A 27,928-nucleotide genomic window follows, 5' to 3' on the forward strand; every position below is an offset into this window, starting at 1 on the left:
AAAGCTGCTGTGGAAAGAAAGGTTTTATTTTGTGAATGTGGCAGAAATCATGTAAGTGCTTTCAATGGGAAATAGGAAAAAATACACATAGGCCATTATAGTCTCTATTTTGAAAATTATAGATTATCAGCCTATCCCCAAAGGCACAGAAAAAGTGAAGGCTCCACTATTTGCTGATAAAGGCCTTCTGTGGGCCTGGGCTTGGTTTGGCTGGATCATGGTTTATAAAGTACTCTATAGGGTACAAGATATTGTTTTACCCCTGGAGCTTTCAGGACCCAGCTCCTTTTTTTCAAGGAATTTATAGATTTAAACAAATGTCTATCAAGCTTTTAGTGAGTAGTGTTTCTGTCCTGCAGTACAGGTAGATTCTTTACCGACTGAGCTATGAGGGAAGCCCATGTTTCTGTCCTAGGCAGAATTTAAAGTGAAAAGAGACTATTGGGGTGGGAGAAGTAGTGAGAAGAAAAAGCTATTACTTTCATTTAAATTGTTAAAAGAGAAAAGCTCTTCTTTTATCTGGGGATAAGGCATAGCTTGAAGGGTGGTGGCATGTTGATCAGTCCAATAACAATGGGTTTGGTCTCTATGTCCTTTGTCTCCCCCAGGGGTTTCAGGACAAAATTTTGCAGAATGGTGGTGAAGAACAGGAACAGCTCCATTTGGGCAAGGCCCTCTCCAACACAGGCCCGTTTCCCTGAAAGGAAGAGACAGTTCAATTAGCTTGTTCCAAATTAAATATTACAATAGCTCATATTCAAATATTACATACTCCTGACTGCCACTGAAAACATTGTTCAGAAAAGGGACAGGTCAGAAACTGCTAGATGATGATCAACTGGTTCAGTTCAGTTCAGTTGCTCAGTCGTGTCTGACTCTTTGTGACCCCATGAATTGCAGCACGCCAGGCCTCCCTGTCCATCACCAACTGCCGGAGTCTACCCAAACCCATGTCCATTGAGTCAGTAATGCCATCCAACTATCTTATCTTCTGTCGTCCCCTTCTCCTCCCGCCTTCAATCTTTCCCAGCATCTGGGTCTTTTCGAATAAGTCAGCTCTTCTCATCAGGTAGCCAAAGTATTGGAGTTTCAGCTTCAACATCAGTCCTTCCAATGGACACCCAGGACTGATCTCCTTTAGGATGGACTGGTTGGATCTCCTTGCAGTCCAAGGGACTCTCAAGAGTCTTCTCCAACACCACAGTTCAAAAGCATCAATTCTTCAGCACTCAGCTTTCTTCACAGTCCAACTCTCACATCCATACATGACCACTGGAAAAACCATAGCCTTGACTAGACGGACCTTTGTTGACAAAGTAATGTCTCTGCTTTTGAATATGCTATCTAGGTTGGTCATAACTTTCCTTCCAAGGAATAAGCGTCTTTTAATTCCATGGCTGTAATCACCATCTGCAGTGATTTTGGAGCCCAGAAAAATAAAGTCAGCCACTGTTTCCACTGTTTCCCCATCTATTTGCCATGAAGTGATGGGACCGGGTGCCATGATCTTAGTTTTCTCAATGTTGAGCTTTAAACCAGCTTTTTCACTCTCCTCTTTCACTTTCATCAAGAAGCTCTTTAGTTCCTCTTCACTTTCCGCCATAAGGGTGGTGTCATCTGCATATCTGAGGTTATTGATATTTCTCCCAGCAATCTTGATTTCAGCTTGTGCTTCTTCCAGCCCAGCGTTTCTCATGATGTACTCTGCGTATAAGTTAAATAAGCAGGGTGACAATATACAGCCTTGACGTACTCCTTTTCCTATTTGGAACCAGTCTGTTGTTCCATGTCCAGTTCTAACTGTTGCTTCCTGACGTGTATACAGGTTTCTCAAGAGGCAGGTTAGGTGGTCTGGTATTACCATCTCCTTCAGAATTTTCCAGTTTATTGTGATCCACATAGTCAAAGGCTTCGGCATAGTCAATAAAGCAGAAATAAATGTTTTTCTGGAACTCTCTTGCTTTCTTGATGACCCAGAAGATGTTGGCAACTTGATCTCTGGTTCCTGTGCCTTTTCTAAAACCAGCTTGAACATCTGGAAGTTCACGGTTCACATATTGCTGAAGCCTGGCTTGGAGAATTTTGAGCATGACTTTACTAGCGTGTGCGATGAGTGCAATTGTGCGGTAGTTTGAGCGTTCTTTGGCATTGCCTTTCTTTGGGATTGGAATGCAAACTGACCATTCCCGGTCCTGTGGCCACTGCTCAGTTTTCCAAATTTGCTGATCAACTGGTACAGTTCCTCTAACAAACCAAAATTTCTCTAAAGAGATTTATGCTCTTAATTCAGTAGTTCTCCTGGAGATTTATCTGTAGAAACTAGAGATTCACCAATGAGGATGTCACTTGCATTATTATTTATGACTCCGATGAGTTAGATGAAAACTAGACATACACCTATATTAGATTAATTAAACAAGTCATTGTACTGCTATCACGCAATGCCACCTAAACATGTTTGTATGGAAGATTGTTTAATACCACAGGCCATCTTGTAAAAACATATTAACTGTTATTTTTGAAAATACTAATCAAATAATTGACTAGGATAACAAAGTAAAAAAATATGTGCTGAGTGATCTTAAGTTGTCTTTATGACCTTATGAGAAATAGCAACTGGGAGCCAATCAGCTCTTGCAAAGAGGCAAGGGTATGTGGGGCTCTGGATTTCAGAGGGGAAGGAAGAGAATGAAATGACCAAAGTCCCTCTGATGGCCTCTGGCTCTAAGAATCAGAAAATTATACAATAATGTTTAGTCATTTTAAAAGAAGAAAGAAACCTGAACATTCTGTTTTAGAAAAATTGTATATTACAAAAGGGAGATCAATAGGTAAGAGTCTACAAAAGGAGGTCCCTTTGTTATCTGATAATGTGTGACATCTGGATTGAATTAATTTGCCTTGATTTCTTTAGAAACTGACATTGTACTTAGTCACCAGATAACAAAACAGTCCTTGAAAGAGTTATCTGATCCTATTGGTATACAGACTTAAATGGCTCCATCTTGATTTAGAGGGTTATAGCTGATTGATTTGATTAACTTTGTGATCATTAGTGGATTACTTACGTACATTCAGTAAAGCTAAAAGTTGTTCAAAAGGTTCATGTGTATGGTTTGGATGGTATGTATCTATACTTACCAATGGAAAAAGCCACAAAGTATTTTGTTTTCCTGAAGCTGCCATTTTTATCCAAAAAATGGCCTGGGTCAAACTTCTCTGGGTTAGGAAACTCCTTGCAGTCGTACAAGATGGAAGACAGTAACGGCAATACAGTAGTACCCTGGAACCAAGAAAGAGAGATGGAATGGCATGTTATCATACTTATCTTCAGTTCATAAAAAGCCTAACACTTTTAATTATAGTGGATTAAATAGGACCGAGCACTCTTGAAGCTTGTATGAGAGCTTTCTCACTGTCTTGTGTGAGAGTTTTTTCACACCCAGTATCATACAATACCTTTTATCGAATAATAAGATAGTTCTCTGGGGGAAGAGCAACTGTTACAGTCAATGTGCAATAAACAATTGTTCAAAAACTAAGATTTGCAGCTCATATTGTTCAGACATGTGCTTTACTAGAACCGCCACCTCAAATTGGAAGAGTTCACTTTTCACAATTTTTTTCTTTCTGAATTCAGGTGCGAATGTAAGAAAATACAGTATAGTACTTTGTAATCTACAAAATCCGTTGGCTCAAAGCCCACCTCCTCACTTCTAAAATGGCGTGCATGTGCGTATGTTTGTCGCTTAGTCATGTCCAGCTCTTGGTGACCCCATGAACTGAACTGTAGCCAGCCTGGTTCCTCTGTCCATGGAATTTTTCAGGCAGGAATACTGGAGGGGGTTGCCATTCCTTTCTCCAGGGGATCTTTCCAACCGAGGTATCAAACCTGTGTCTCCTGTGTTGCAGGCAGATTCTTTACTGTCTGAGCCACCATACACTTTCCTCTTTGCCCCATTAGAACTTGTGAGGTTTAAATGACAAAATGATAATGACCACTGATACAGGATGCTTCACATTTACCTGACACTGTGTTGAATTGTTTATAAATGTCATTTAATCCTCACTTCAACCATATTCACTAGGATCTTGTTTTTTTGGCTCATTGTATAAATGCAGAAATTGAGATTCAGAGAGAAGAAACAATTTACTTGTGGTTATTAGCAAGTGGCATAATTAGAATTTGACCCAACTTCTATCTGATCATAAAGCACCCCTATTTAAGCGAAAGCCTCCTCTTGCCATTTTACTTCATTTTTTATTTCCTGAAACATTATTTCACAATTTTTGGAGTAGGTAATACATGTACATAGTATAAAAAAAAAGTCAAGTTGAAAATAAGTTTCTTTTTCCTATACTCAAGTTCTTTGGTTTCCTTCTTAATGTAATCACTGCTATCAGAAATTTATTCCTATTTTATTATAGGTGGGGCTTCCCTGGTAGTTCAGATGATAAAGAATCTGCCTGCAGTGCAGGAAACCCAGGTTCAATCCCTGGGTCTGGAAGATCTCCTGGTGAAGGAATTGGCAACCCACTCCAGTATTCTTGCCTAGAAAATTCTGTGGACAGAGGAGCCTGGTGGAGTCACAAAGAGTCGGACATGACTGAGCAACTAACAGAGCAGAAACTCTTTAATATTATCAAAAGCACTTTCTGTATAAATGAGATTACCATGTGGTTTTTCTTTAAATTCTATTTCTATGTGAATTTTATTAAACCAAATTTTCTGGTGTTAGAGCTTCCTGTGTTCCTGATTACCTTCACTTGGTGGTGGAATAGCATTTTTAATGTGATACTAGACTTATGTGTTAATAGACTTTTGCACTGGGATTTGGCAGTAAGGTTGGGGGCTGCTTCAGTTTTGCAGTAGTCTGGTCAGGTTTGACACCTTTTCTTCTTCTTCTACACTCTCAAATGTAAAACCCAACCCCTTAATCACTGCAGAAGGCTGACTACATCCCGTGTCCGTGTGAAGGTTTTGATCATCGTTAACTATTATGGGCAGCAATGCCCCAAATGTCTGGTACATGAGATCTCGGGAGGAGAGAATTTGGGTTTAAGAAAGTTGACACTTGATTACTTTAGAGCTGCAGATACACTGTCCATCTCTTCCCGCTTTTTAAAATCTATCATGGAAAATCAGATTTCTGTTCCCACAAGATTCATACTAATGCCAATCACTTCTCCCTTAATATATCCTATTATATCTGAGAGTGTGAGGAGCGTTGGAAGCCCTGGGTTAGCTTCCCCATTCCAGGGAGGCAGAGGCAGAACCACAGAGGTGACACAATGGCCTGAGAGGACACTGCACAGCAGTGACGGATTTAAACCCAGGCCGTGTAACTCAGGCCTCGTGTTCTTTCCACGTCTCTCAACTGCCTCTTCCTGAAACAGCTACGATGCCTTTAACAGGCCCCATCTACCGTGCGGTGGAGTGGCACCATGTTGCACCTTCTATCTCAGCCAGCTTTCCCAGCCACCTCTAACCTTGGGGATGACATATTGTCTGAATTTCGTGTCCTGGACCACAGCATGGGGTAAGTTAGAAGGAACGAGGGTGACGTATCTTTGTATCTCATGCAACACAGCCTCTGTATAGGGCAGCTTCATCTTGTCCTTCATGCAGGGACTTCGGGTGCGTCCAATCACACGGTCAATTTCTTCATGAACTTTGGCTGCAGAGACATGAATCATGAATCCTGCTTAAGAGATATGTTCCCTGGATACTTGGAAATGCTTACAACATGTAAAGAAAGTGGCCTGGAAAAGGCTCCCAAGGTCAAAGACATGTTGCTAAACAACTCACAGCTCTGTTCTTCATAGAATTTCTATTTTTTCTTTTTTCTTTTTTAATTTTAGTATAAAATCTTTATTCTCAGAATATTCTTTTTTAAATTAATTTATTTATTTTAATTGGAGGCTAATTACTTTACAATATTGTAGTGGTTTTTGCCATACATTGACATGAATCAGCCATGGGTGTACATGTGTTCCCCATCCTGAACCCCCTCCCACCTCCCTCCCAATCCCATCCCTCAGGGTCATCCCAGTGCTCTGGCCCTGAGCACCCTGCCTCATGCATCAAACCTGGACTGGTGATCTATTTCACATATGGTAATATACATATTTCAATGCTATTCTCTCAAATCATCCCACCCTCGCCTTCTCCCACAGAGTCCAAAAGTCTGTTCTTTACACTTGTGTCTGTTTTGCTGTCTCGCATATAGGGTCATTGTACCATCTTTCTAAATTCCATATATATGCGTTAATATACTGTATTGGTGTTTTTCTTTCTAACTTACTTCACTCTGTATAATAGACTCCAGTTTCATCCACCTCATTAGAACTGATTCAAATGCATTCTTTTTAATAGCTGAGTAATATTCCATTGTGTATATGTACCACAGCTTTCTTATCCATTCATTTTCCGATGGACATCTAGGTTGTTTCCATGTCTTGGCTATTGTAAACAGTGCTGTGATGAACATTGGGGTACACGTGTCTCTTTCAATTCTGGTTTCCTCAGTATGTATCCCCAGCATTGGGTTGCTGGGTCGGATGGCAGTTCTATTTCCAATTTTTTAAGGAATCTCCACACTGTTCTCCATAGTGGCTGTACTAGTTTGCATTCCCACCAACAGTGTAAGAGGTTTCCCTTTTCTCTGCATCCTCTCCAGCATTTATCGTTTGTAGACTTTTTGATAGCAGCCATAGAATTTCTATTTTTTATATTGCTGCAAAGACCAGAGATTTCGCTTCAGGAAACATAAAAGCTGCATTAGGTATGTCTTTGGCCTCCTGCCTGAACTGGTTTGTCCTCCTGTACAGGTGAGGAGATGACCTCTGTGCAGGGATTAAAGTTTACCCCAGATTCCTGGCAAAGCAGCTGCAGAGGGAAAATGTTCAATCCTAACTCTAGTGGGAGCATCTCCTCTATCAGTATCATCCAGTCTCCTAACATTTTGTGGGAACAGCAAACACCATTTTGTTGAACAAAATAAACACTGGCTTTCTAAGACCTGTGCTCTGAGAACATGATTGAGAAAATCAAGCTAGTACAATTTCATTTTTGAATTTTAAATTATATTGGAGCTAAAAATCCCCTTTGGGGAGACTGATCCATTTTCAAGATGAAAAAACAAAGGCCTGTGAAGTGAAATAACTTGTTTGAGGTCACACAGTCAGGTTTTGGCGGCTGAGAATGAGAGTCCAAAATAGGAACCCATGCATCCCTCATCTAAATTGGACTGACTCTTCAACATTACATCATATATAGAAGAGCTGGGATTCAGAAGCTCCTCTGCTTTTAAACTTAAAAAGTCTTTGATTCGTAAAGGTCTGTCTTCCTTATCAGCATCATTTGACAGAATTTTGATCTGTAAAACCAAACCACATGGGTGGCCCTATGCATGATGCTTGCCAAAGCTGTCCAGAGAAAGAGAAGTTGTCACAGACTGTAGTACCTTCCCACCTTCACGAGTGCCAGCAGCTCCTATTTTATCCTAAATAAATACCTAAGATATTTGCTGTACCTTGAACCTCAGGGTATTTCATTAGGAGCAGGAACCCGTAACTCAGGGTGGCAGTGGTTGTCTCTACTCCTGCTGAAAACAGATTTGATCCACAGGTTGCTAAGTTTTCCAAGTGAAATTGAGACTCTGGGTTCTGTTTCTCCTGTAGATGGCAGAGTTAAAAAGAAGGCAACGGTTTATCAGAGCTCCAGGACCACACCCCATCACTAGTAATAGGCTTCATTTTGTGCATGGTAGGGTTTAAAAATCAGTCTTGGAATTGAAACTTCTGGTTCAAATCCCAGGTTAGTCAATGATCAGATATACGCCCTTGACAAGTTACCTTACCTCTTTACTCAACTTCATCATTTGTGATACTGGGATATAGAACAGAATATACCTCATAGGGTTATTGTAAAGATGAAAAGAGATACTGAGTGGAAGGTCTTGGAACAATTCTTATATACAAACACTCAGTTAATGGAATCTTCTTTTATTATATTTAATGAAAAAGACTAGATGATAAATTCAATGTGAGCACAGTGTAGAGAAATCACTGGTTTGGAACTGGTCTGTTTCCTTCAGACCAGTGATACAAAGCATGGGAAATCGATACTACCCCAGCCCTTTAGAGTATTGTAGTGAAGTATATAGAGGTCGATTAAATATTTTGTTAAACTACGATGAGTGCTATGAAAGAAAATTTCAGGGTAATATTTGATTCATCATTTTACTCCTTTTACCAACAATCATGGACTGATAGAGAGTTGGTACGAAGGAAAATTTTTAAATGACTGAATTAAAAACCTAGCTTTTTTTTTTTCCTCTTTCCCAGACAAACATCTAGTCCTCTGAGGGCCAACAACAAATTTTTCCATCAGAATGAAGAGGATATTTCAATGCACATTGTTGATAAATGGAGTGAGCTTGCATGTCTCTACTAACTCCAAGGAAATTTCTGAGAAGAAAAGAGAGCATCATCATGCCTTCCTTCAACATTTTTTCTAAGGAAGTCAAGCTTTCTAAATCAGCCCTCCCAGAGATTAAGAAGACTAAACAGGTTATTAGTAATTAACCATTTGCTATAAATTGCACACTTATGATACAATTGCACAGTGTTTTTCCTTTGCTTATTTATGTATATTTGGGGAATTTTGGCATGAAATTCAAAGTATTAGTTGCTCAGTTGTGTCCAACTCTTTGCAGTCCTATGGACTGTAGCCTGCCACATTCCTCTGTCCATGGAATTCTCCAGGCAAGAATACTGGAGTGAGCAGCTGTTCCCTCCTCCAGGGGATCTTCTCAACCCAGAGATCAAACCTGGGTTTGCCTGCTTTTCAGGCAGATTCTTTACCATCTGAAATAACGCTTTACTGGGGAAGCCAAACTTTGGCATAAACAAGGTTAATTTTACAGGGCTCAAAGAATTATTTTCAGATTTTAAGTTGTTACATATGTATATATATTGAAATATCCTTTTTTTCAGAAATACAAAAATTGAAATTATATTGGTTAAAAGTCTTGTGCACACACAAAAATATGGAACACTTCAGAAATGTGTGTGCCATCCTTGCACAGGGGCCATGCTAATCTTCTCTGTATCATTCCACTCTCAGAGTACGTGCTGCCAAAATGAGCACTGAACATCCTTTTGCAGTCTATTGTTTGTCACAGTTTTGACCGTTTTCCTACTGATGTTCTCATGGACATTGATGCTGGTATCTTAGCCAGTGATGTTCTAAGAGCTGGTGGCTGTGTGATACTTGCTATTCAATATGTTTAAGACCACCGATGGTTAATTATAATGTATTTCTTTAGAATCTTTTATCCACTGTTAGTTTTAATTAACGAAATTGTTCCATGGGAAAATACAATCCAGTGTTTATAATGTATTGGTCTATGACATACTCCCTGGGAAACATTGTGGCACACAATGGCAGACAATGGGTGTGCAAAGAAGATGTGTGTGTCTTTTAGCCACAGTAAGATAAATATATGCTCAGAAGCATGCATAAATATACATATATGTAGCTCATCATAAATATATACTGAGAAGGTTTCATTAAATGCTAGTGTCCAAGTACAGGAAGTAAATAGAAAAAAAAGGAAATAATATGTATAATATACATTTTTTAGAAAGCTTTTGAGTTTTTGCCCAACTAAAAAATTTATGACATTTTGATTCCACTTGTTTGACTTAGTATGAATAGAATACTAGATTTCTAATTTAGAAAAATAGATATGCAACAAGCAACAAAGGTTTATGTATAGCACAGGGAACTATGTCAATCTCTTGAAATAACCTATAATGGGAAATAACTTCGAAAATAATATATGTGTATATGTACAACTGAATCACACACATACAAAAGAATTCTACTTTTTGAAATTTAGTAAAGTTTATCTTATTGCCAATTTTTCTAAATGTCCTATGGACATCTAATAACAGCACACGAAAGACAAAATTTAAATATATTTGTGTAGGATATGATTAATATAAATTAATTAAATACAAATGTATTACATTTATATTATTAATGACATCATTCAAGATGCTTCTATTCTGATTTTTTCTGTACTTGATAAAATATTCTCAGAGAAATGTTAATATTTTTCACTGTGATTGTATATTTTTTCTTTTCCCTTATGTTTCTTCTGATTTTTGCTTTATGTATTTTTGTTTCTTTGTTGTTAAGTTGTCTAAAGGTTTATGATGTCTAAGGGGATGACAGAGGATGAGATGGCTGGATGGCATCACTGACTCGATGGACGTGAGTCTCAGTGAACTCCGGGAGTTGGTGATGGACAGGGAGGCCTGGCGTGCTGCGATTCATGGGGTTGCAAAGAGTCAGACACGACTGAGCGACTGATCTGATCTGATCTGATCTTCTTTTTGAATTGTATCCTTTATTGTTAAAAATATATCTCTTTGTTTCATTTAAAATAAATAAATTTTAAAAAGAAAAAAAAGAAATACAAAGGAAAAGGGGGGCTTTTCTTCTTTTAAAATTTCTGCACTATGAAAAATTTCTACTATTGTTAATAGCATACCCCACTGCCACAAGATATCAAAATATCAAGAATTACCAACATGGTATGATTATGCTTTCCTGCATTCCCACGGACTGATAAAATATAGTATTGGGGAAAGATGTCATGTACAATACCTGCTCCATCCTGCTGAGGAAACAGTCAATGTAGTCTCGAGGGTTATTATGATTCAGGGACTTTTGATGCTCCTTCACTTTTTCCAGAACAAAGTAGTGAACATCCTTAAGCCTTTTTGAAAATGCTCTGTGCTCTCCAGGGAGAGGCTTTATGAGTTTTGGCCATAGATTGTAAATCTAAAATGAAAACAAAAAATACACAAGCAATTCAGTTTGTGAAGAGACACCAGGGTTTCTAAGTGGAGCACCGAACTCTCTGCAGGGTCTGGCCAGGGAGAATCCCTTCCTCCAGCTTTCAAGCTAAAGAGAAGGGAGGATGACCGTCACATACACTAGAGTCGCCCCTTCTCATCTCCTGCTCAACCACCCTCAGCCAACCTCAGAGTAAGAGGGGGAGAATGTGCACAGGAGCCTTAAAAGAAATGCAGGGGACTGGGACATGACGTCTTCTTTTGAGGGAATCACCTCACAGAAGCGAGCAGAAGGCAGCCTTCACAGGTGCTGGTCTGAGTGACACTATACTAATCCACTTGACATAAGCCACACATGAGGGACGGGGGCGGTGCTTGCCTTGGCGCATGCTCATGGGACAAGGTGGGCAGCTTGCAGCTCTTTATCCTGCTTGTGGGCTCCCAGTGTGCCCAAGAGGTCAAGTGCAAGGTTAAATGGAGACTTGACCTTACCTGGTTCCAGAGAGAGCTTATTCGATTAAAATTTTCATTTAACAAATCCAGCAGGGAGTGAAGGGTCTTATCTTGGTAGTGGAAACGTTCGTTGAAGAGGATGGAGCAGATGATGTTGCAGGTAGCACAGGACAGGGTGACAGCAGGGTTAAAGGGCTGAGCTGGTGTGAACAAAAAACAACTCTAACATTTAGAATCTTCATCAGCCTGCATTAGGGTTTCAAGAAGGTGGCCTCCCTCCTCCTCAGATGGTTACTTACATTTTATTTTCTCTAAACTTCTTCAAATTAGGATGTAAGCATCTTCTACTAACATTAACACTCATGCTCTATAGTATTATACTATGCTACCACTGGTTGTTATTATTCAGTGAATATGGTGACAGTCATAAGAGGAGCAAGTAATATTATAGAATATTTACCATATACTGGATACTGTGTAAATGTTTTGCAAACTGTATTATCCAACCCTCAATCTGAGGTTTGATTTTTAGACGCATTTTTCAGATGAGGAAACTGCACCTTAGAGAAATTAAATAACTTGCCCAAATTTACACATCCAGTAAGTGCTGAAGTTGGAAGATGAATCCAAACAAAGGGATTCAAGGATCCTAAGTAACAGCTTTGAGTCATTTTCCTCCTGCCCCGCTTTTCCTTGCCAATGCCCTGGTTAATAGAGCAGATTGTGGACTGCTGAGCATCTCCTGAAGGAGGAGCTTTGGTGGGAAGGGCTGTGTGCTCAGTAGCCCCTTGGCCCAAAAGATGGTCCATGGAACAAACCCTCTGATTTCCTGAACTCCTCCACCAGAAACTGGGCCTCCTCTTGGATCCTCTCCTCAAGGCTCCTCTTCCCCATCCCAAAGTTCCTTAGGGTCATAAGGGAGAAGCGCCGCATTTGCTTCCACGTGTCTCCATTGCTGAAAATGAGTCCTAGGAAAAGAAGCAAAGAGCAGAAAAGTGGTTTTGCATCATAGAATTGGATGTCCCCAGAAGCTGATCTCTTGTGTCCACCCTGCGCTGTGGCCACTGCCCCTTACCAGGAATTTAGCAACTGGCCTTTGAAGAGCGCAACATATTCTTTGGTTTGGGTAAAATATTTGTCACAAAGAAAATAAAACCCAAGTTCTGGTCAACAGAGGACAAAGGTGATGGAGACAGGGGGCAGGATCATTGGCACATAGGGAACATTCCCAAGTGTGGGGAAGGCCATCTGTCTGGTTTTGTTAAAGATGGTAAAGACTGCCATGTCTTCCCACAAACCCCTCTCCTGAGTGTCTGTTTTTGCACTTAACATCCCTCTGACTTGTGGTTTAGTTCTACCCATGACTTCCTCTACTAGAGGATTTGCAACCCCACGGACTGTAGCCCACAGGGCTTCTCTGTCCATGGAATTCTCCAGGCAAGAATACTGGAGTGGGTAACTGTTCCCTTCTCCAGGGGATCTTCCCAACCTAGGGATCGAATCCAGGTCTCCTGCATTGCAGGTGGATTCTTTACCAGCTGAGCTACTAGAGTGGGTAGCCATTCCCTTCTCAAGGGGATCTTCCCAACTTGGGGGAACTAACCTAGGTCTCCTGCATTGCAGGCGGATTCTTTAAGGTCCGAGCCACTAAGGAAGCCCGTATTAGAGGATAAGCAATTGCAAAGCAGAGTAATAGGGAATATGCATGTCTATTCACCTCCAAATTTACTACAGCTGTTAGCTAATCTGAACCAAAAGGAACTCAGAAACAAAGGAACTCAGTATGTTCACACCAAATGCTTTTTCATTTCTTCCTCTGTATATGTCCTGAATTTCCTATTTCTCTCAATGTACCATGTTTCCTAGTACCCCAAACCCAAACCTCAGGGCATTTTTCACACCCCTCTTTCCCTATACAGCTGCATTTGGTAAATTCTGTTGATGCCACCTTCAAAATGTCTTTCTCATCTGTCCCTTCTTGTCAATTCAAACTACACTACCACACTTGAGCTTCTAAGGTTATGATCATCTTCAAACCAGTTTCCTAGATTTAGAGTTTCTAGGTTCCTCAAAATCAAATACGAGGACAATTTTTCTGGTGCTAAAAAGCATTCAGTGGATTTCCCTATACCCACCTCTCACCATAAAGAAGGCTGAGTGCCAGAGAATCAATGCTTTTGAACTGTGGTGTTGGAAAAGACTCATGAGAGTCCCCTGGACAGCAAAGAAATCAAACCAGTCAATCTTAAAGGAAATCAGTCCTGAATATTCATTGGGAAGACTGGTGCTGAAGCTGAATCTCCAATACTTTGGCCACCTGATGCGAAGAGCTGACTCATTCGGAAAGACCCTAATCCTGGGAAAGACTGAGGGCAAAAGGAGAAGGGGATGACAGAGGATGAGATGGTTGGATGGCATCACTGACTCCATGGGCATGAGTTTGAGCAAACTCAGGGAGATAATGAAGGTCAGGGAAGCCTGGCGTGCTGCAGTCCATGGGGTCGCAGAGTCGAACATGACTTATCGACTGAACAACAACAAAAAACAACCCCCTACCTCCCCAGCCGGTCTCATTATGACACCTTTAAACTCTTCAAAACTTTCCATCATTCTCCCCCTTGGCTCTAACTCTGAACCAAAAAAAAAAAAATCAAAAAATTAAAACAGAGATTAGTGTATTAAGACTATGGACTATGGTTATTGGTTCTGGGCTCTAGAGTTAGGCAAACTGAATTCAAGTCTGCTCCAAAAGTTTCTAATTTTGATGAGCAATTAACTTCTGTTGCCTCAGCTTTTCATCTGTTGAATGGAAATAAAAAATATCCTCCTCATGGGGCCATCATGGTAACTGAATATGGTAATACATGTGAAACCCCTAGCATGGTATCTGGCACACAAGAAGTATTTAATAAATACTAGCTATTATATCGGAGAAGGCAATGGCACCCTACTCCAGTACTCTTGCCTGGAAAATCTCATGGGTGGAGGAGCCTGGTAGGTTGCAGTCCATGGGGTCGCTAAGAGTCGGACATGACTGAGCGACTTCACTTTCATTTTTCACTTTCATGCATTGGAGAAGGAAATGGCAACCCACTCCAGTGTTCTTGCCTGGAGAATCCCAGGGACGGGGGAGCCTGGTGGGCTGCCCATCTATGGGGTCGCACAGAGTCGGACACGACTGAAGCGACTTAGCAGCAGCAGCAGCAGCAGCAGCAGCTATTATATAATTATAGTTATTACAATAATAATTCAAGTCAATAATAATCCAATTATTATAATGTCTAACATTATTATTGTCTAACATTATAATGTCTAACATTATTATGACTAACATTATTATTAGATAATAATAATGTTATTATTATTATCTAATGTTAGATAATGTCTAACATTATTATTATTGAACTTTAGGAATATTTTCATCTCTTCAAATTTTTAACTGTTTTTACATCATCTTTAAATCAAAAGGCAATCATAAATGTGGCAAAATTATTTATTTAATTCTTAATTAGACTTTCAAATATTGCTGTGTCTTTTGCACTTCATTTATTCTTCCATTTATTTAATAAATTTTCATTACTTTCCTGTGACAACAAAGGCATTTTGCTCACCATCCCGCTCTACAAGGGTTAGATCATTAGCCACTGCAGTCACTGAAAGGCATTTAGGGTGGAGATCAGGGATGAGGTACCCTGTGCTCTGGGGAAACTGACAGAATGGGCCTTCATATAGTTAGATATTTTCAGGAGAAAATTTTATGATCTCAATTTTATTCATTTTCTCATCCTTAGAAAAGCACTAAAATCACTTCAGGAGACATCCAATCCTTGTGACTAGGAGCAGCCTTCTACCGAGATGGGTGTTGATTGCAAGTACCCCCTTCACCAAATCATTTTATATACTGACTTTCCCGTCTCGCTCTTCAGAGCTCTTCAGAGCTCTTCAGAGCTATCTGAGGGGCTGTCTCCTGGGCTGCAGGCCTCAGGAAGTCCCCAAATAAAAGTGAACTCACAGCTCTCACGTTGTGTACTTTTTGTTTAGTTGACACCTGCTATGCATATAGCAGATCCTAAAAATATTACTACTGTGAACGTTCATGTTTATATTTTCCCACATCCTGTATTATCTCTCAAGATAGTTTCTACAAACAAATTCCTCCATCATTGTGAATGTCTCTTTGGAGAAGTTTGGTTGTTAAGGGGCAAGAAACCTGGGGCAGTAACTCAAGGGGCTTGTGAGGTGAGTGCTATGGAATCCTCACATGCTCCTGGGAATGGTCCAGTGGAGAGTGAGTTTATCAGTCACAGTCCAACCAAGAAAAGAGAAGCCTCTCTAAGTATTTAAAACAAAGGAAATTTAATCCAGGGAATTTGTTTTAGGGTGATGGAAACACTGAGAGGTTAAACCAGGGACAGCCAGACAACTGATAATTATCAACAGCAGAAAACTGCTGCCATCTTCCCATGGAAGGGACAAAGGAGCTCAATGGCTGGGGTTACCTGGCCAGAATTGGAACCAGAGTGGTCCTGTTCTGAAGGAGCTGGAGTTATGGGGGACATGCAGCTCTTGTAAGAGATGCTATCTGAGGCACAGACAGGGGGACCTCTGGCTCTCCTTCCATTCCCCAGCCTCTTGCCAGTGCCTCTCTTTAGTTGATCTCAGCCAGAGCCAGCTGTGGGAATTTCAGTCTGCAGTACCTGTAGCACTGGGAACCAGGGCAAATAAGGCAAGAAAGGCAAGTGGCTTTTAAGACAAAAGGACAGCAATGGATAATCTGGGATGGAGAAGGCACTACCAAAGAAGTAAGATCCTTGGGAAGGTGAGATGCTATAGGGACATTTGTCTATTGTAACCCAGGGAAAAAAGCAGAGTGTGGGTGCAGAGGCAGATAGACCTACAGATAAAACGTTAAGAAACAGAAAATTCCTTTCTGATGCTTCTGTTGTTACAATGAGTTATGATACAATGGTTCTAAGAGAGGAAATGCATAGTGGGGGTGTGAATACGAGTAGAAAAAGGAGCCAGACAGAGAAACATGTAGTAAGAGGCTAATTGAGGTTTAAAGGTATTAATTTAAAGGGAAGTCAGTGTAATTATTGAGAGAATTTCTCTAGCTGTGTTTATCTTCTGAGTACAAACACAGAGAAGATGGTTGAATTCTTCCAGGGCTCACGTAGATGCCAGGTAAAGGTGATAGCGGGAGAGTGCTAAAATATTTTCTAGGGACTGATTACAATAAGTGAGCTATGTGAAAGCTGCTTTGATTCACTGATGCTGTCAGTTAAAAGTTTAAGGCCAAAGCTCTTGATAATATCTATTTCAGAGGGAAATCTGACATCTTGTTTTTGTTGTGTAATCATTAAGTTGTGTCCAACTCAGTGACCCTATGGACTATATAGCCCACCAGGCTCCTCTGTCCATGGCATTTCCCAGGCAAGAATACTGGAATGGGTTGCCATTTCCTTCTCCAGGGGATCTTTCTGACCCAGTGACTGAACCTATATCCCTATTTCTAAATTAAAAAGCTTTTGGAGAGTCGAGATCTGCGATTATACATATGAATCTCACACACAGAAGTCAGTCTCTTCTTTTCTATGAATAGAGTTCAGCTTTGGTCCAGGGTTGTCTGTGACTCAATGCAGAAGTCTCTCTAATTCTGGCCTCCACTGCAGGAACACTTGGCTCCAACTTAAACTTCTGTTCTTCGGGTTTTCTTGTATCAGTGCTAAGGTGACACTTTCCTCTTCCACCTGTTTGTTGAGGGCAGATTGCATTTCCAGAGTGAACCACAGCCATATCTCTCACCCCTCATTCTCTTCTGTAGTGTGCCCACCACCCCTTCCCCATCAAGAAAGGAAACCTAATTCCTGTCCATTTGGATTAGGGTTGGCTTTTGGGAATTACTTGCAATGAATAAAATGGTTCTATGTTCTGAGATTTGGTCTGAAGAAGCTTCACAGCTTGAAATGCTCACATGCTTCCTCAGGATGCCCCCTCCTGGACTCCAGGTACCAGCGAGAAGCCCAAGCTACATGGGCAGGCCACTGGCAGATGCTCTGTTGACAGGCCCAGCTGAGCTCAACCTTTGGGTCATCCCCAAAAGCCAGACTTGTAAACGAAGAAGCCTCCATGTGATTTCAGCCCTCAGCTATTCGAATCACCCTTAGCAGCTTTATTTGGGAAACACAAAAGGATATCTGCTAAGGCCCAAGGCCTTGTGGATCAGAGAAAAGCCAATTCCACTATGTCTTATTCAAATTCCTGATCACAGAGTCCCTGAGCATTAAAAAGGCTGGGGGGTGGAGGGTACTGTTTTACATCCCTGAGTCTGGGGTGGTTTGTCACACAAGAGATAACTGGAATACTTTCCTATTTTTCTCGCTTTGTTCAGAATGTATACCTATAATGTAAATGTATTTTAAAACATACACTTCTTTATCGCACCTGCATCCCTGCTGGTGGGTAGTGTTCCAAGGAAGCAATGCCCTCTCCACACTCACTGTTTTGGGGCAAGTATGTGCACGGGTGAATAATTACATAGCTGTTTACTTCTATTTTTGTAAACTAGATTCCTCAATAGGTCTCTACAGTTTATATGTCCGTAGATATAGTAGATTACTTTCCAAAAATGTTATAGCATCTGCACTCTTCCAGGGAAAGAATGCGGAGAAGGCAATGGCACCCCACTCCAGTACTCTTGCCTGGAAAATCCCATGGGCGGAGAAGGCTGGTAGGCTGCAGGCCACGAGGTCGCTAAGAGTCGGACACAACTGAGCAACTTCACTTTCATTTTCGTGCATCGGAGAAGGAAATGGCAACCCACTCCAGTGTTCTTGCCTGGAGAATCCCAGGGACAGGGGAGCCTGGTGGGCTGCCGAATATGGGGTCGCACAGAATCAGACACGACTGAAGCGACTTAGCAGCAGCAGCAGGTAAAGAATGAATGGCTATTTAGCCATACCTTTAAGAGTACCAAGTTATTTTAAATTTTGTATTTTAGTGAGTGAACAATGGCATCTAAAACTGGTGTATAGATTGAATGAGTAAGGTAAAGTAAGGACTCGAGCTGTTGCAATTCACCAATGAGATAAATGTTTAAAGATTAAGACACTGGGTAAAATAGTGAGTTGATGGTTAACAGGAAATATTTCAACAACTTGATTAGTTAGACACAAAATCTGCAGTGCTATATTACACAGTTCAAAGATCACTAGGCCAGAAAGCTATCTGGCATTTTAGCAGATATTTCATTTACAAAGATGTTATGGGTTGAATTGTTTCCCCTCAAAATACGTTGATGTCCTGGTCCTGGTATCTATGAATTACAGCCTTATTTCTAAATAAGGTCATTACAGCCAATATAATGACCTTATTTGGAAATAGGATCTTTGCAGAGGTAATCAAGTTAAAATGAGATTAGTGAAAGTGAAAGTCACTCAGTCCTATCTGACTCTTTGTGACCCCATGGACAATTCTCCAGGCCAGCATACTGGAGTGGGTAGCCTTTCCTTTCTCCAGGAGATCTTCCCAACCCAGGGATCGAACCCAGGTCTCCCGCATTGTGGGCGGATTCTTTACCAGCTGAGCCATAAGGGAAGCCCAAGAATACTGGAGAGGGCAGCCTATTCGTTCTCCAGTGGATCTTCCCAACTCAGGAATCGAACTGGGGTCACCTGCATTTCAGGCAGATTCTTTACCAACTGAGTTATGAGGGAAGCCAAATGAGATTAGGGTGGGTACAATCCAATATGACTGTTCAATTCAGTTTAGTTGCTCAGTTGTGTCTGACTCTTTGCAACCCATGGACTGCAGCATGCCAGGCTTCCCTGTCCATCACCAATTCCCAGAGCTTGCTCAAACTCACATCCATAGAGTGGGTGATGCCATCCAAACTTCTCATCCTCTGACATCCCTGTCTCCTCCTGCCTTCAATCTTTTCCAGCATCAGGGTCTTTTCAGATGACTCAGTTCTTCACATTAGGTGGCCAAAGTATTGGAGTTTCAGCTTCAACATCAGTCCTTCCAATGAATATTCAGGACTGGTTTCCTTTAGCATGGACTGGTTGGATCTCCTTGCAGTCCAAGGGACTCTCAAGAGTCTTCTCCAACACCACAGTTCAAAAGCATCAATTCTACACCACTCAGCTTTCTTTATGGTCCAACTCTCACATCCATACACAACTACTGGAAAAACCATAGCTTTGACTAGATAGACCTTTGTTGGCAAAGTAATGTCTCTGCTTTTTAACAGGCTGTCTAGGTTAGTCATAACTTTCCTTCCAAGGAGTAAGTGTCTTTTAATTTCATGGCTGCCATCACTACCTGCAGTGATTTTGGAGCCCCAAAAAATAAAGTCTGTCACTGTTTCCACTGTTTCCCCATCTATTTCCCATGAAGTGATGGGACCAGATGCCATGATCTTAGTTTTCTGAATGTTGAGCTTTAAGCCAACTTTTTCACTCTCCTCTTTCACTTTCATCAAGAGGCTCTTCAGTTCCTCTTCGCTTTCTGCCATAAGAGTGGCGTCATCTGCGTATCTGAGGTTATTGATATTTTTCCCTGCAGTCTTGATTCTAGTTTGTCTTTCTTCCAGCCCAGTGTTTCTCATGATGTACTCTGCATATAAGTTAAATAAGCAGAGTGACAATATACAGCCTTGACGTACTCCTTTCCCAATTTGGAACCAGTCTGTTGTTCCATGTCCAGTTCTAACTACTGCTTCTTGACCTTCATACAGATTTCTCAGGAGGCAGGTAAGGTGGTCTGGTATTCCCATCTCTTTATGAATTTTCCACAGTTTGTTGTGATACACACAAAGGCTTTGGCATCATCAACAAAGTGGAAGTAGATGTTTTTCTGGAACTCTCTTTTTTGCTTTTTTGATGATCCAGTGGCTGTTGGCAATTTGATCTCTGGTTCCTCTGCCTTTTCTAAATCCATTTTGAACATCTGAATGTTCACAGTTCACTTACTGGTCATAGTCAACCAAGAGAACCACTGGTCATAGCAAACACCCTCTTCTAACAACACAAGAGAAGACTACACAAGGACATCACCAGATGGTCAACACCAAAATCAGATTGATTATATTCTTTGCAGCCAAAGATGGAGAAGCTCTATACAAACAGCAAAAACAAGACTGGGAGCTGACTGTGGCTCAGATCATGAACTCCTTATTGCGGAATTCAGACTTAAGTTGAAGACAGTAAGGAAAACCACTAGACCATTCAGGTATGACCTAAATTAAGTCCCTTATGATTATACAGTGGAAGTGACAAATAGAATCAAGGGATTAGGTCTGATGGAGTATCTGAAGAACTATGGACAAAGTTTCATGACATTGTACAGGAGGCAGTGATCAAGACCATACCCAAGGGAAAAAAAACTCAAGAAGGCAAAATGGCTGTCTGAGGAGGCCTTACAAAAAGCTGAGAAAAGAAAAGACACCAAAGGCAAAGGAGAAAAGGAAAGATATACCCATTTGAATTCAGAGTTCCAAAGAATAGCAGGGAGAATAAGAAAGCCTTCCTCGGTGATCAATGCAAAGAAATAGAGGAAAACAATAGGATGGGAAAGACTAGAGATCTCTTCAGGAAAATTAGAGATACCAAGGGAACATTTCATGCAAAGATGGGTACAATAAAAGACAGAAATGGTATGGATCTAACAGAAGCAGAAGACAGTTAGAAGAGGTGGCAAGGATACACAGAAGAACTATACAAAAAAAATCTTCATGACCCAGATAATCACGATGGTGTGATCACTGACCTGGAGCCAGACATCCTGGAATTCTAAATCAAGTGGGCCTTAGGAAGCATCACTACAAACAAAGCTAGTGGAGGTGATGGAATTCCAGTTGAGCTATTTCAGATCCTAAAAGATGATGCTGTTACAGTGCTGCACTCAATATGCCAGCAAACTTGGAAACTCAGCAGTGGTCACAGGACTTGAAAAGGTCAGTTTTCATTCCAATCCCAAAGAAAGGCAATGCCAGAGAATGTTCAAACATGACTGTATGCTTCTAGGAAGGGGAAACTTGGACACAGAGACATGCAAACAACAGAAAATGCCATGTGAACATGAATCAGAGATTAAGGCAATACATCTACAAGTCAAGGAACAAAAAAGTTACCAGAAAAGCACCAGAAGCCAGGAGAGAAGCAGGAAACCTTTTCTCCCTCACAAGCTCTCAGAAGGAACCAACCTCACTAACGTCTTAATCTCAGATTTCTAGACTCCAAAACTGTAAGACAATAAAATTCTGTCATCCTAAGGTTTGTACCCAGTTTTTGGTACATTATGACAGCCCTAGGAAACTAATACAGAAGGAAAACTAAAATACCAGTGAATGGCTTTTCTCTTTGTTATTTTCCAGGATAGAAAGTTTTAGGAAAAGAAAAGCTGAATTAATGGCAACCCACTCCAGTATTCTTGCCTAGAGAATCCCATAGGCTAGGAGCCTGGCAGGCCACAGTCCATGGGGTCACAAGAGTTGGACACAAGTTAGTGACTAAACCAACCAATCACCATTACAGGCATTACAGGCAAGTGAGAAGCCTGTAACAATAATTTTATAGGAAAGTTGAAAAACCAACATTCTCAGAGTTGTGAAAATGGCAATTTTTTCCCCCTCTTGAGCTCAATCACACAACTGCACTCATCTCACATGCTAGGAAAGTAATGCTTAAAATTCTCCAAGCCAGGCTTCAGCAATATGTGAACCGTGAACTTTCAGATGTTCAAGCTGGTTTTAGAAAAGGCACAGGAACCAGAGATCAAATTGCCAACATCCACTGGATCATGGAAAAAGCAAGAGAGTTACAGAAAAGCATCTATTTCTGCCTTATTGACTACGCCAAAGCCTTTGACTGTGTGTATTGCAACAAACTGTGGAAAATTCTGAAAGAGATGGGAATAGCAGACCACCTGACCTGCCTCTTGAGAAACCTGTATGCAGATCAAGAAGCAACAGTTAGAACTGGACATGGAACAACAGACTTGTTCCAAATAGGAAAAGGAGTACGTCAAGGCTGTATATTGTCACCCTGCTTATTTAACTTCTATGTAGAGTACATCATGAGAAATGCTGGGCTGGAAGAAACACAAGCCGGAATCAAGATTGCTGGGAGAAATATCAATAACCTCAGATATGCAGATGACACCATCTGCAGAAAGTGAGGAGGAACTAAAGAGCCTCTTGATGAAAGTGAAAGAGGAGAATGAAAAAGCTGGGTTAAAGCTCAACAACAGAAAACTAAGATCATGGCACCCACTTCCATCACTTCATGGGAAATAGATGGGGAAACAGTGGAAACAGTGGCTGACTTTATTTTTTTGGGCTCCAAAATCACTGCAGATGGTGATTGCAGCCATGAAATTAAAAGACGCTTACTCCTTGGAAGGAAAGTTATGACCAACCTAGACAGCATATTCAAAAGCAGAGACATTACTTTGTCAACAAAGGTCCGTCTAGTCAAGGCTATTGTTTTTCCAGTAGTCAAGTATGGATGTGCGAGTTGGACTCTAAAGAAAGCTGAGCACCAAAGAATTGATGCTTTTGAACTGTGGTGTCAGAGAAGACTCTTGAGAGTCCCTTGGACTGCAAGGAGATCCAACCAGTCCATCCTAAAGGAGATAAGTCCTGGGTGTTTATTGGGATGACTGATGCTGAAGCTGAAACTCCAATACTTTGGCCACCTCATGCAAAGAGTTGACTCATTGGAAAAGACCCTGATGCTGGGAGGGATTGGGGGCAGGAGGAGAAGGGGACGACAGAGGATGAGATGGCTGGATGGCATCACTGACTCGATGGACATGAGTGTGAGTGAACTCTGGGAGTTGGTGATGGACAGGGAGGCCTGGTATGCTGCGGTTCATGGGGTTGCAAAGCGTCGGACATGACTGAGCAACTGAACTGAACTGAGCTCAATCCAGCCCAATACCTTCTGCTCCAGTTAAAAATTAATTTCAGGGTTTCCTTGGTGGTAGTGGTAGAGTCTGCCTGCCAATGCTGGAGACATGGATTCAATCCCTAGCCAGGATATATTCCACATGCCACAGAGCAAACAATCCCATGCACCACAAGTATTGAGCCTGTGCCCTAGAGACCAGGACCCACAACTGCTGAGCCCACGGTGCAGCTACAGAAGCCTGCGTGCCCCAGGGCCCGTGCTTCACAGCAAGAGAAGCCACTGCTATGAGAAGCCCACGAACCACAACAAGGAGCAGCCTCCACTTGCTGCGACTAGGGGAAAGCCTGTGCAGCAATGAAGATTCTGCAGATACAAATATAAACAAATAAAAAATTAATTCCAAACCTCACACATAGCCAACGTAATCAACTTGTTTTTTAAAAAAAATGGGAAGAAATAGAGGGAAGGTTTGGTTGCTTCTTTAGGTAAGCATGTATATCTAATGTAAGAGAGATTAAAAATTGTTTCTCTTTCATCACTTAGTACACTGCATAATATTTAATTAATTATTCATAAATATGCTTTGAAAAGAATTAAGTTTCTATTTCTTTGGGGCTTGCAATTTTACAATTTTTAAATGGATTAGAGGAGATTTTCAGGCTGTCCTAGGTTTTTTTTATTGTGTAATACTTCATATGTCTAAGTTTTGAAACATAGTAAGAAAATAATTATCTGTGAGCCTGTTGTCCCACTGAAGAACTTGAACTTGACTAAGTACCACTGTAGCTCCCTGTGTGTTACCACTCTGATCTTACCACCCTCTCTCCACCCCCTCACTCCCACGTCTCCATCCCCCCACCAGTCCCAAACCAGGAGCTGACATTGAAAACACAGTAATTTCTGTACCTAGTCATCTGTTTGTTGTTGCTGCCACTATGTCACTGCAATCTTTGTACCCTGTGAAATGACACCCCAAACATGGCTCTCTAAATTGTAAGACCTTTGGGTAACAACTTTTATTTTCAAAATGTTCCCAGATTGCTTTTTTTAAAATCACAATCATATTTGCAGATTTATCCTAAAGGGAACTTGGAGTCTGTTTTTGATGTTTATCTCAATAGAATTATCGGAGTATCTGCTGTACAATTAAAAAAAAAAATCTGTTTTTTGTCCCCATTCATGGGACACAGCTTCTAAATCCTTGGATTTTCCCACTTCTAACACAGAAGTTTGTTATTCATGCTGAGCCTCTGGGATCACACTTGAGTTTATGATAATGAGGTAACTCATGGTAGATTCCTTAACACTGTCAAGATGGAGTTGGCCCCAGAAAGATGAACTTTGTATTTAGAGAACTGAAGCTTTCACCCAAGTGATATCAGCCAGACCTTAGGACTTTCAAGGAATGGAAGAAGCTAGAGACTGAGTTCTATCAGATGGCCAATCAATCAATCAACTGTGCTCAAGTAATGAAGTTCCAGTGAAAACCTCCCGACACCGAAGCTCTGATGAGATTCTGGGTTGGTGAATATACCAACACATTGAATGGGCAATGCATTCTGATTCCTTGCAAGAGAATGAATACAGAAGCTCTGCATCTGGGGCACTCCTAAACCTTGTCCAACGTGTCTCTCCATTTGTAGCTTTCATATGTAATAGAATTGTGATTGTAAGTATGGCATCTTCCTGAGTTCTGTGAGTCATTCCAGTAAATTATTGAACCTAGGTGGTCATGGAAACCCTGAATTTTTAGCCAGCTGGTTATAAGTGTGGGTAATCTGGAGACCTCTGAACTTGTGGCTGACAATAGAAGCGAGGGTAGTCTTTTGGAGAATGATGCCCTTAACGTAAGGCTTACCAGGTGGTCACTAGTGGTGAAGAAACTGCCTGCTACTGTAGGAGACATGAGACCTGGGTTTGATTCCTGTGTCGGGAAGATCCCCTAGAGAAGGGCATGGCAACCCACTCCAGTATTCTTGGCTGGGGAATTCCATGAACAGATTAGTCTAGCAGGCCACAGTCCATAGGGTCACAAAGAATGGGACATGACTGAAGCGACTTAGCAGGCGCGTGTGCGACTTAGCATGCACGTGCACGCGCGCGCGCGCACACACACACACACACACACACACACACACACACACACACATACTTAACATATGGAGTATGGACTAACTCTGAGTAGTTAGTATCTGAATTGCAGTGCAGTATTGCAGCATCTAATTTATTGCTTGTTGCAAAACAGATACTCATTAGGTTAATCACACTTTTTTTCTAAAAAGAATTAACTTGTATTTTGAAACATACCATATCCTCTCTGGGTATCGTCAATAATAGGAAAATGTGCTCTGCCAAGGAATTCATCACCTTGGTCAATTAGAGCTTCCTTCACCACTTCATATCCATGTAAGACCACAGTGGTCTGGGATCCAAGGTGCAGAGTGTAAACAGGTCCATATTGTTTGGCCAACTGTAAAGAGATGCAAACAACTATAAGGGCTATTGTGAAATCTCTCCATTGGAGGCTTTGGTGGGAATTAACTAATGATTCACACGTAGCTTAGACTTTGCTCCATTAAGTTCCTTTCAGTCATTTAACCTGGGCTACAGTCATGGATTCATTCTTTCCTTCATCTATACATGCAACCACTGAGCAATATAAATATTTACTAAGCAATTATATTCTGTCAGACATTGTGCCGGGAACCCTCACGGAACTTAGAGTCTAGTGGAAGTAACAGGCGCAAAACAAACTACATTTGCAATACAAGCTGCACATGATTCTATGAAAGTGGTAAAGAATGTACTTATGCTAGATGATAATGGGAAAACTTAACAAAATAGATGAGAATTCTATGAGGAGGTGACGTTTAAGAAAAAACTAGAGATGAGAAGGAAGCAGCCATGACAAGACAAAGAGAGCTTACTTAGTAGGTATTAAAAAGAATGAAATTACATATTTATGATAGCATTGTGTCAAGGGGAAAAATAGAGTACTAAAACAGCTGCCAGCTAGGGATTTGTTTTCAAATGTATTTTACATCCATGCATGTGAATTTAAAGTAGCCATTTGAAAGTACTTATGTGAAGATGTATGATGGTATGGAAACATGTTCATGTTCTAAATAGTTGAACAAAAATAAAGTTACATTTAAAGATCCATATGCATATTACAATCCTCCATTTTTTTAAGTAAAATTCTTAAATGGCAAAACTTACTGAACTTGCCACCTCTTTTTTCTTTCTGCCTTTCCTACACTTTTTAAAACTTACACTTAAATGGTAGAGAATTTTGCTACTTTCTGTTTTCTCTGTCCAAGGAGAATGAAACTACTTTCTTGGTTCCTCTGAAGGAGTGTCTCTCTGTACTTTGGGGCACAAAACATCAGGCCCTTCCCTTCCAACCTCACCCTCAGCTGATGATGTTGCTCCCTATTTCACAGAGATAATAGAAGGAAGAGAATGTCCACGTGCTGCTACCATAGCTTCTTGTTCACTTGAATCTGTACCCATATACATAGTTCTCTGTTAATATAAATGACTCTCCATGCCCCGAAAAAGGCCCAATCCTCCAGCTTATGCACTGGATTCCATTCCCTTTTAGCTATGGCAACTTGACTTTCCTTTTTTACAGCAATATTGAACATCACCCTATTTCTCTTCCTCCCCCAGTCCCTGGCAACCACCATTCTACTCCCTACTTCTATGACTCTTTTAGAGTCCCCATGTAAGTGAGTTCATATAGTATTTGTCCTTCTGTGCCTGGCTTCTATAATTTAGGATATCCTCCAGGTTCATCAATGTTGCTGTCAGTGACAGGATTTCCTCCTTCATTAAGGGGAAATAATATTCCTCGGTATGTGCGTGTGTGTGTGCGCGTGCACATTGTACTTTCTTTATTCATTGGTCAGACGACAGTAATTAGGGAATTTTTGGAGAATGTATACTTGCACAATGAACTCAAAGGAGTGAATGTCAGTTGGGGAGCACAGCTGAGTTGTGTCAGAGCAAGGTGTGAGGATCACTCTTCAAAAGGAGGATCACAAATTATCCCATAGATTAGTCTGAAATAGTAATAATAACATAAAAGGACATTATTTACATTTTTTTTTTTTACATTTGATTGTCTTTTGGTTAGTGTTACATGCAGAGAGGTTTAGAAGACTTTTGGTTAAAATATGTTCTGACTTCAGAATTTTCCCATTCACTAGAATTCAATCTGTATCTCAGGTCAGGTTAACACACTTCACTGTCACCTCTAAAGTGATCCAATTCAGAAAAAAATAAAGGGGGTGGGGGAGAACATCTGTCTTGTAATACAGAAATAGATACACCAAAGTGCCTTAGCAGTGAGTAAAACTATTAATAAGAAAAGTTAAAGATGACACAAAGATAATCTGAAGGTGACTCCCCTTTACCTGGAGATGACCAGCCCCTAATAAAACCCCCTTACCTTGGAAAGAGATGCAGGGATGTCCTTGAGGTTTAGTTGCATCAGATTCCCAATGATGGGAAGGGGAGTTGGACCAGGAGGGAGCTTTCCCAAACCTTTGTGACTTTTCTTCCACACAAAAAGAAAAACCAGGCAAGTGACACAAATCACAAGAGCAAGAGTAGTGATTTCCAGTCGTTCCATCTTGGTTACTCGGTGTTAGTAACTGTTTGGGTTGCTTGTTAGCAGAGTCTTGTAC

The 27,928-nt window shown here is 40.9% G+C and overlaps 1 protein-coding gene and 1 non-coding gene across 2 annotated transcripts; both read right to left on the reverse strand.

The window, feature by feature from the left end:
* Positions 1-3: 3 nt before the first annotated feature.
* On the reverse strand, positions 4-27,928 carry CYP2C23 (cytochrome P450 family 2 subfamily C member 23). The gene is given in 9 exon segments (NM_001075520.2): positions 4-697; positions 3,142-3,283; positions 5,491-5,678; positions 7,536-7,677; positions 10,682-10,858; positions 11,365-11,525; positions 12,144-12,293; positions 25,545-25,707; positions 27,691-27,928. Coding segments are annotated over 9 exon segments (1,488 nt in total). The 5' UTR covers positions 27,874-27,928; the 3' UTR covers positions 4-515.
* Positions 9,048-9,154, reverse strand: LOC112444545 (U6 spliceosomal RNA). Its single transcript, XR_003032901.1, has one exon. It is a non-coding gene; the product is annotated as a U6 spliceosomal RNA (small nuclear RNA).

The sequence above is a fragment of the Bos taurus genome, chromosome 26 (assembly GCF_002263795.3).
Source record: "Bos taurus isolate L1 Dominette 01449 registration number 42190680 breed Hereford chromosome 26, ARS-UCD2.0, whole genome shotgun sequence".
NCBI classification, from domain to species: domain Eukaryota; kingdom Metazoa; phylum Chordata; class Mammalia; order Artiodactyla; family Bovidae; genus Bos; species Bos taurus.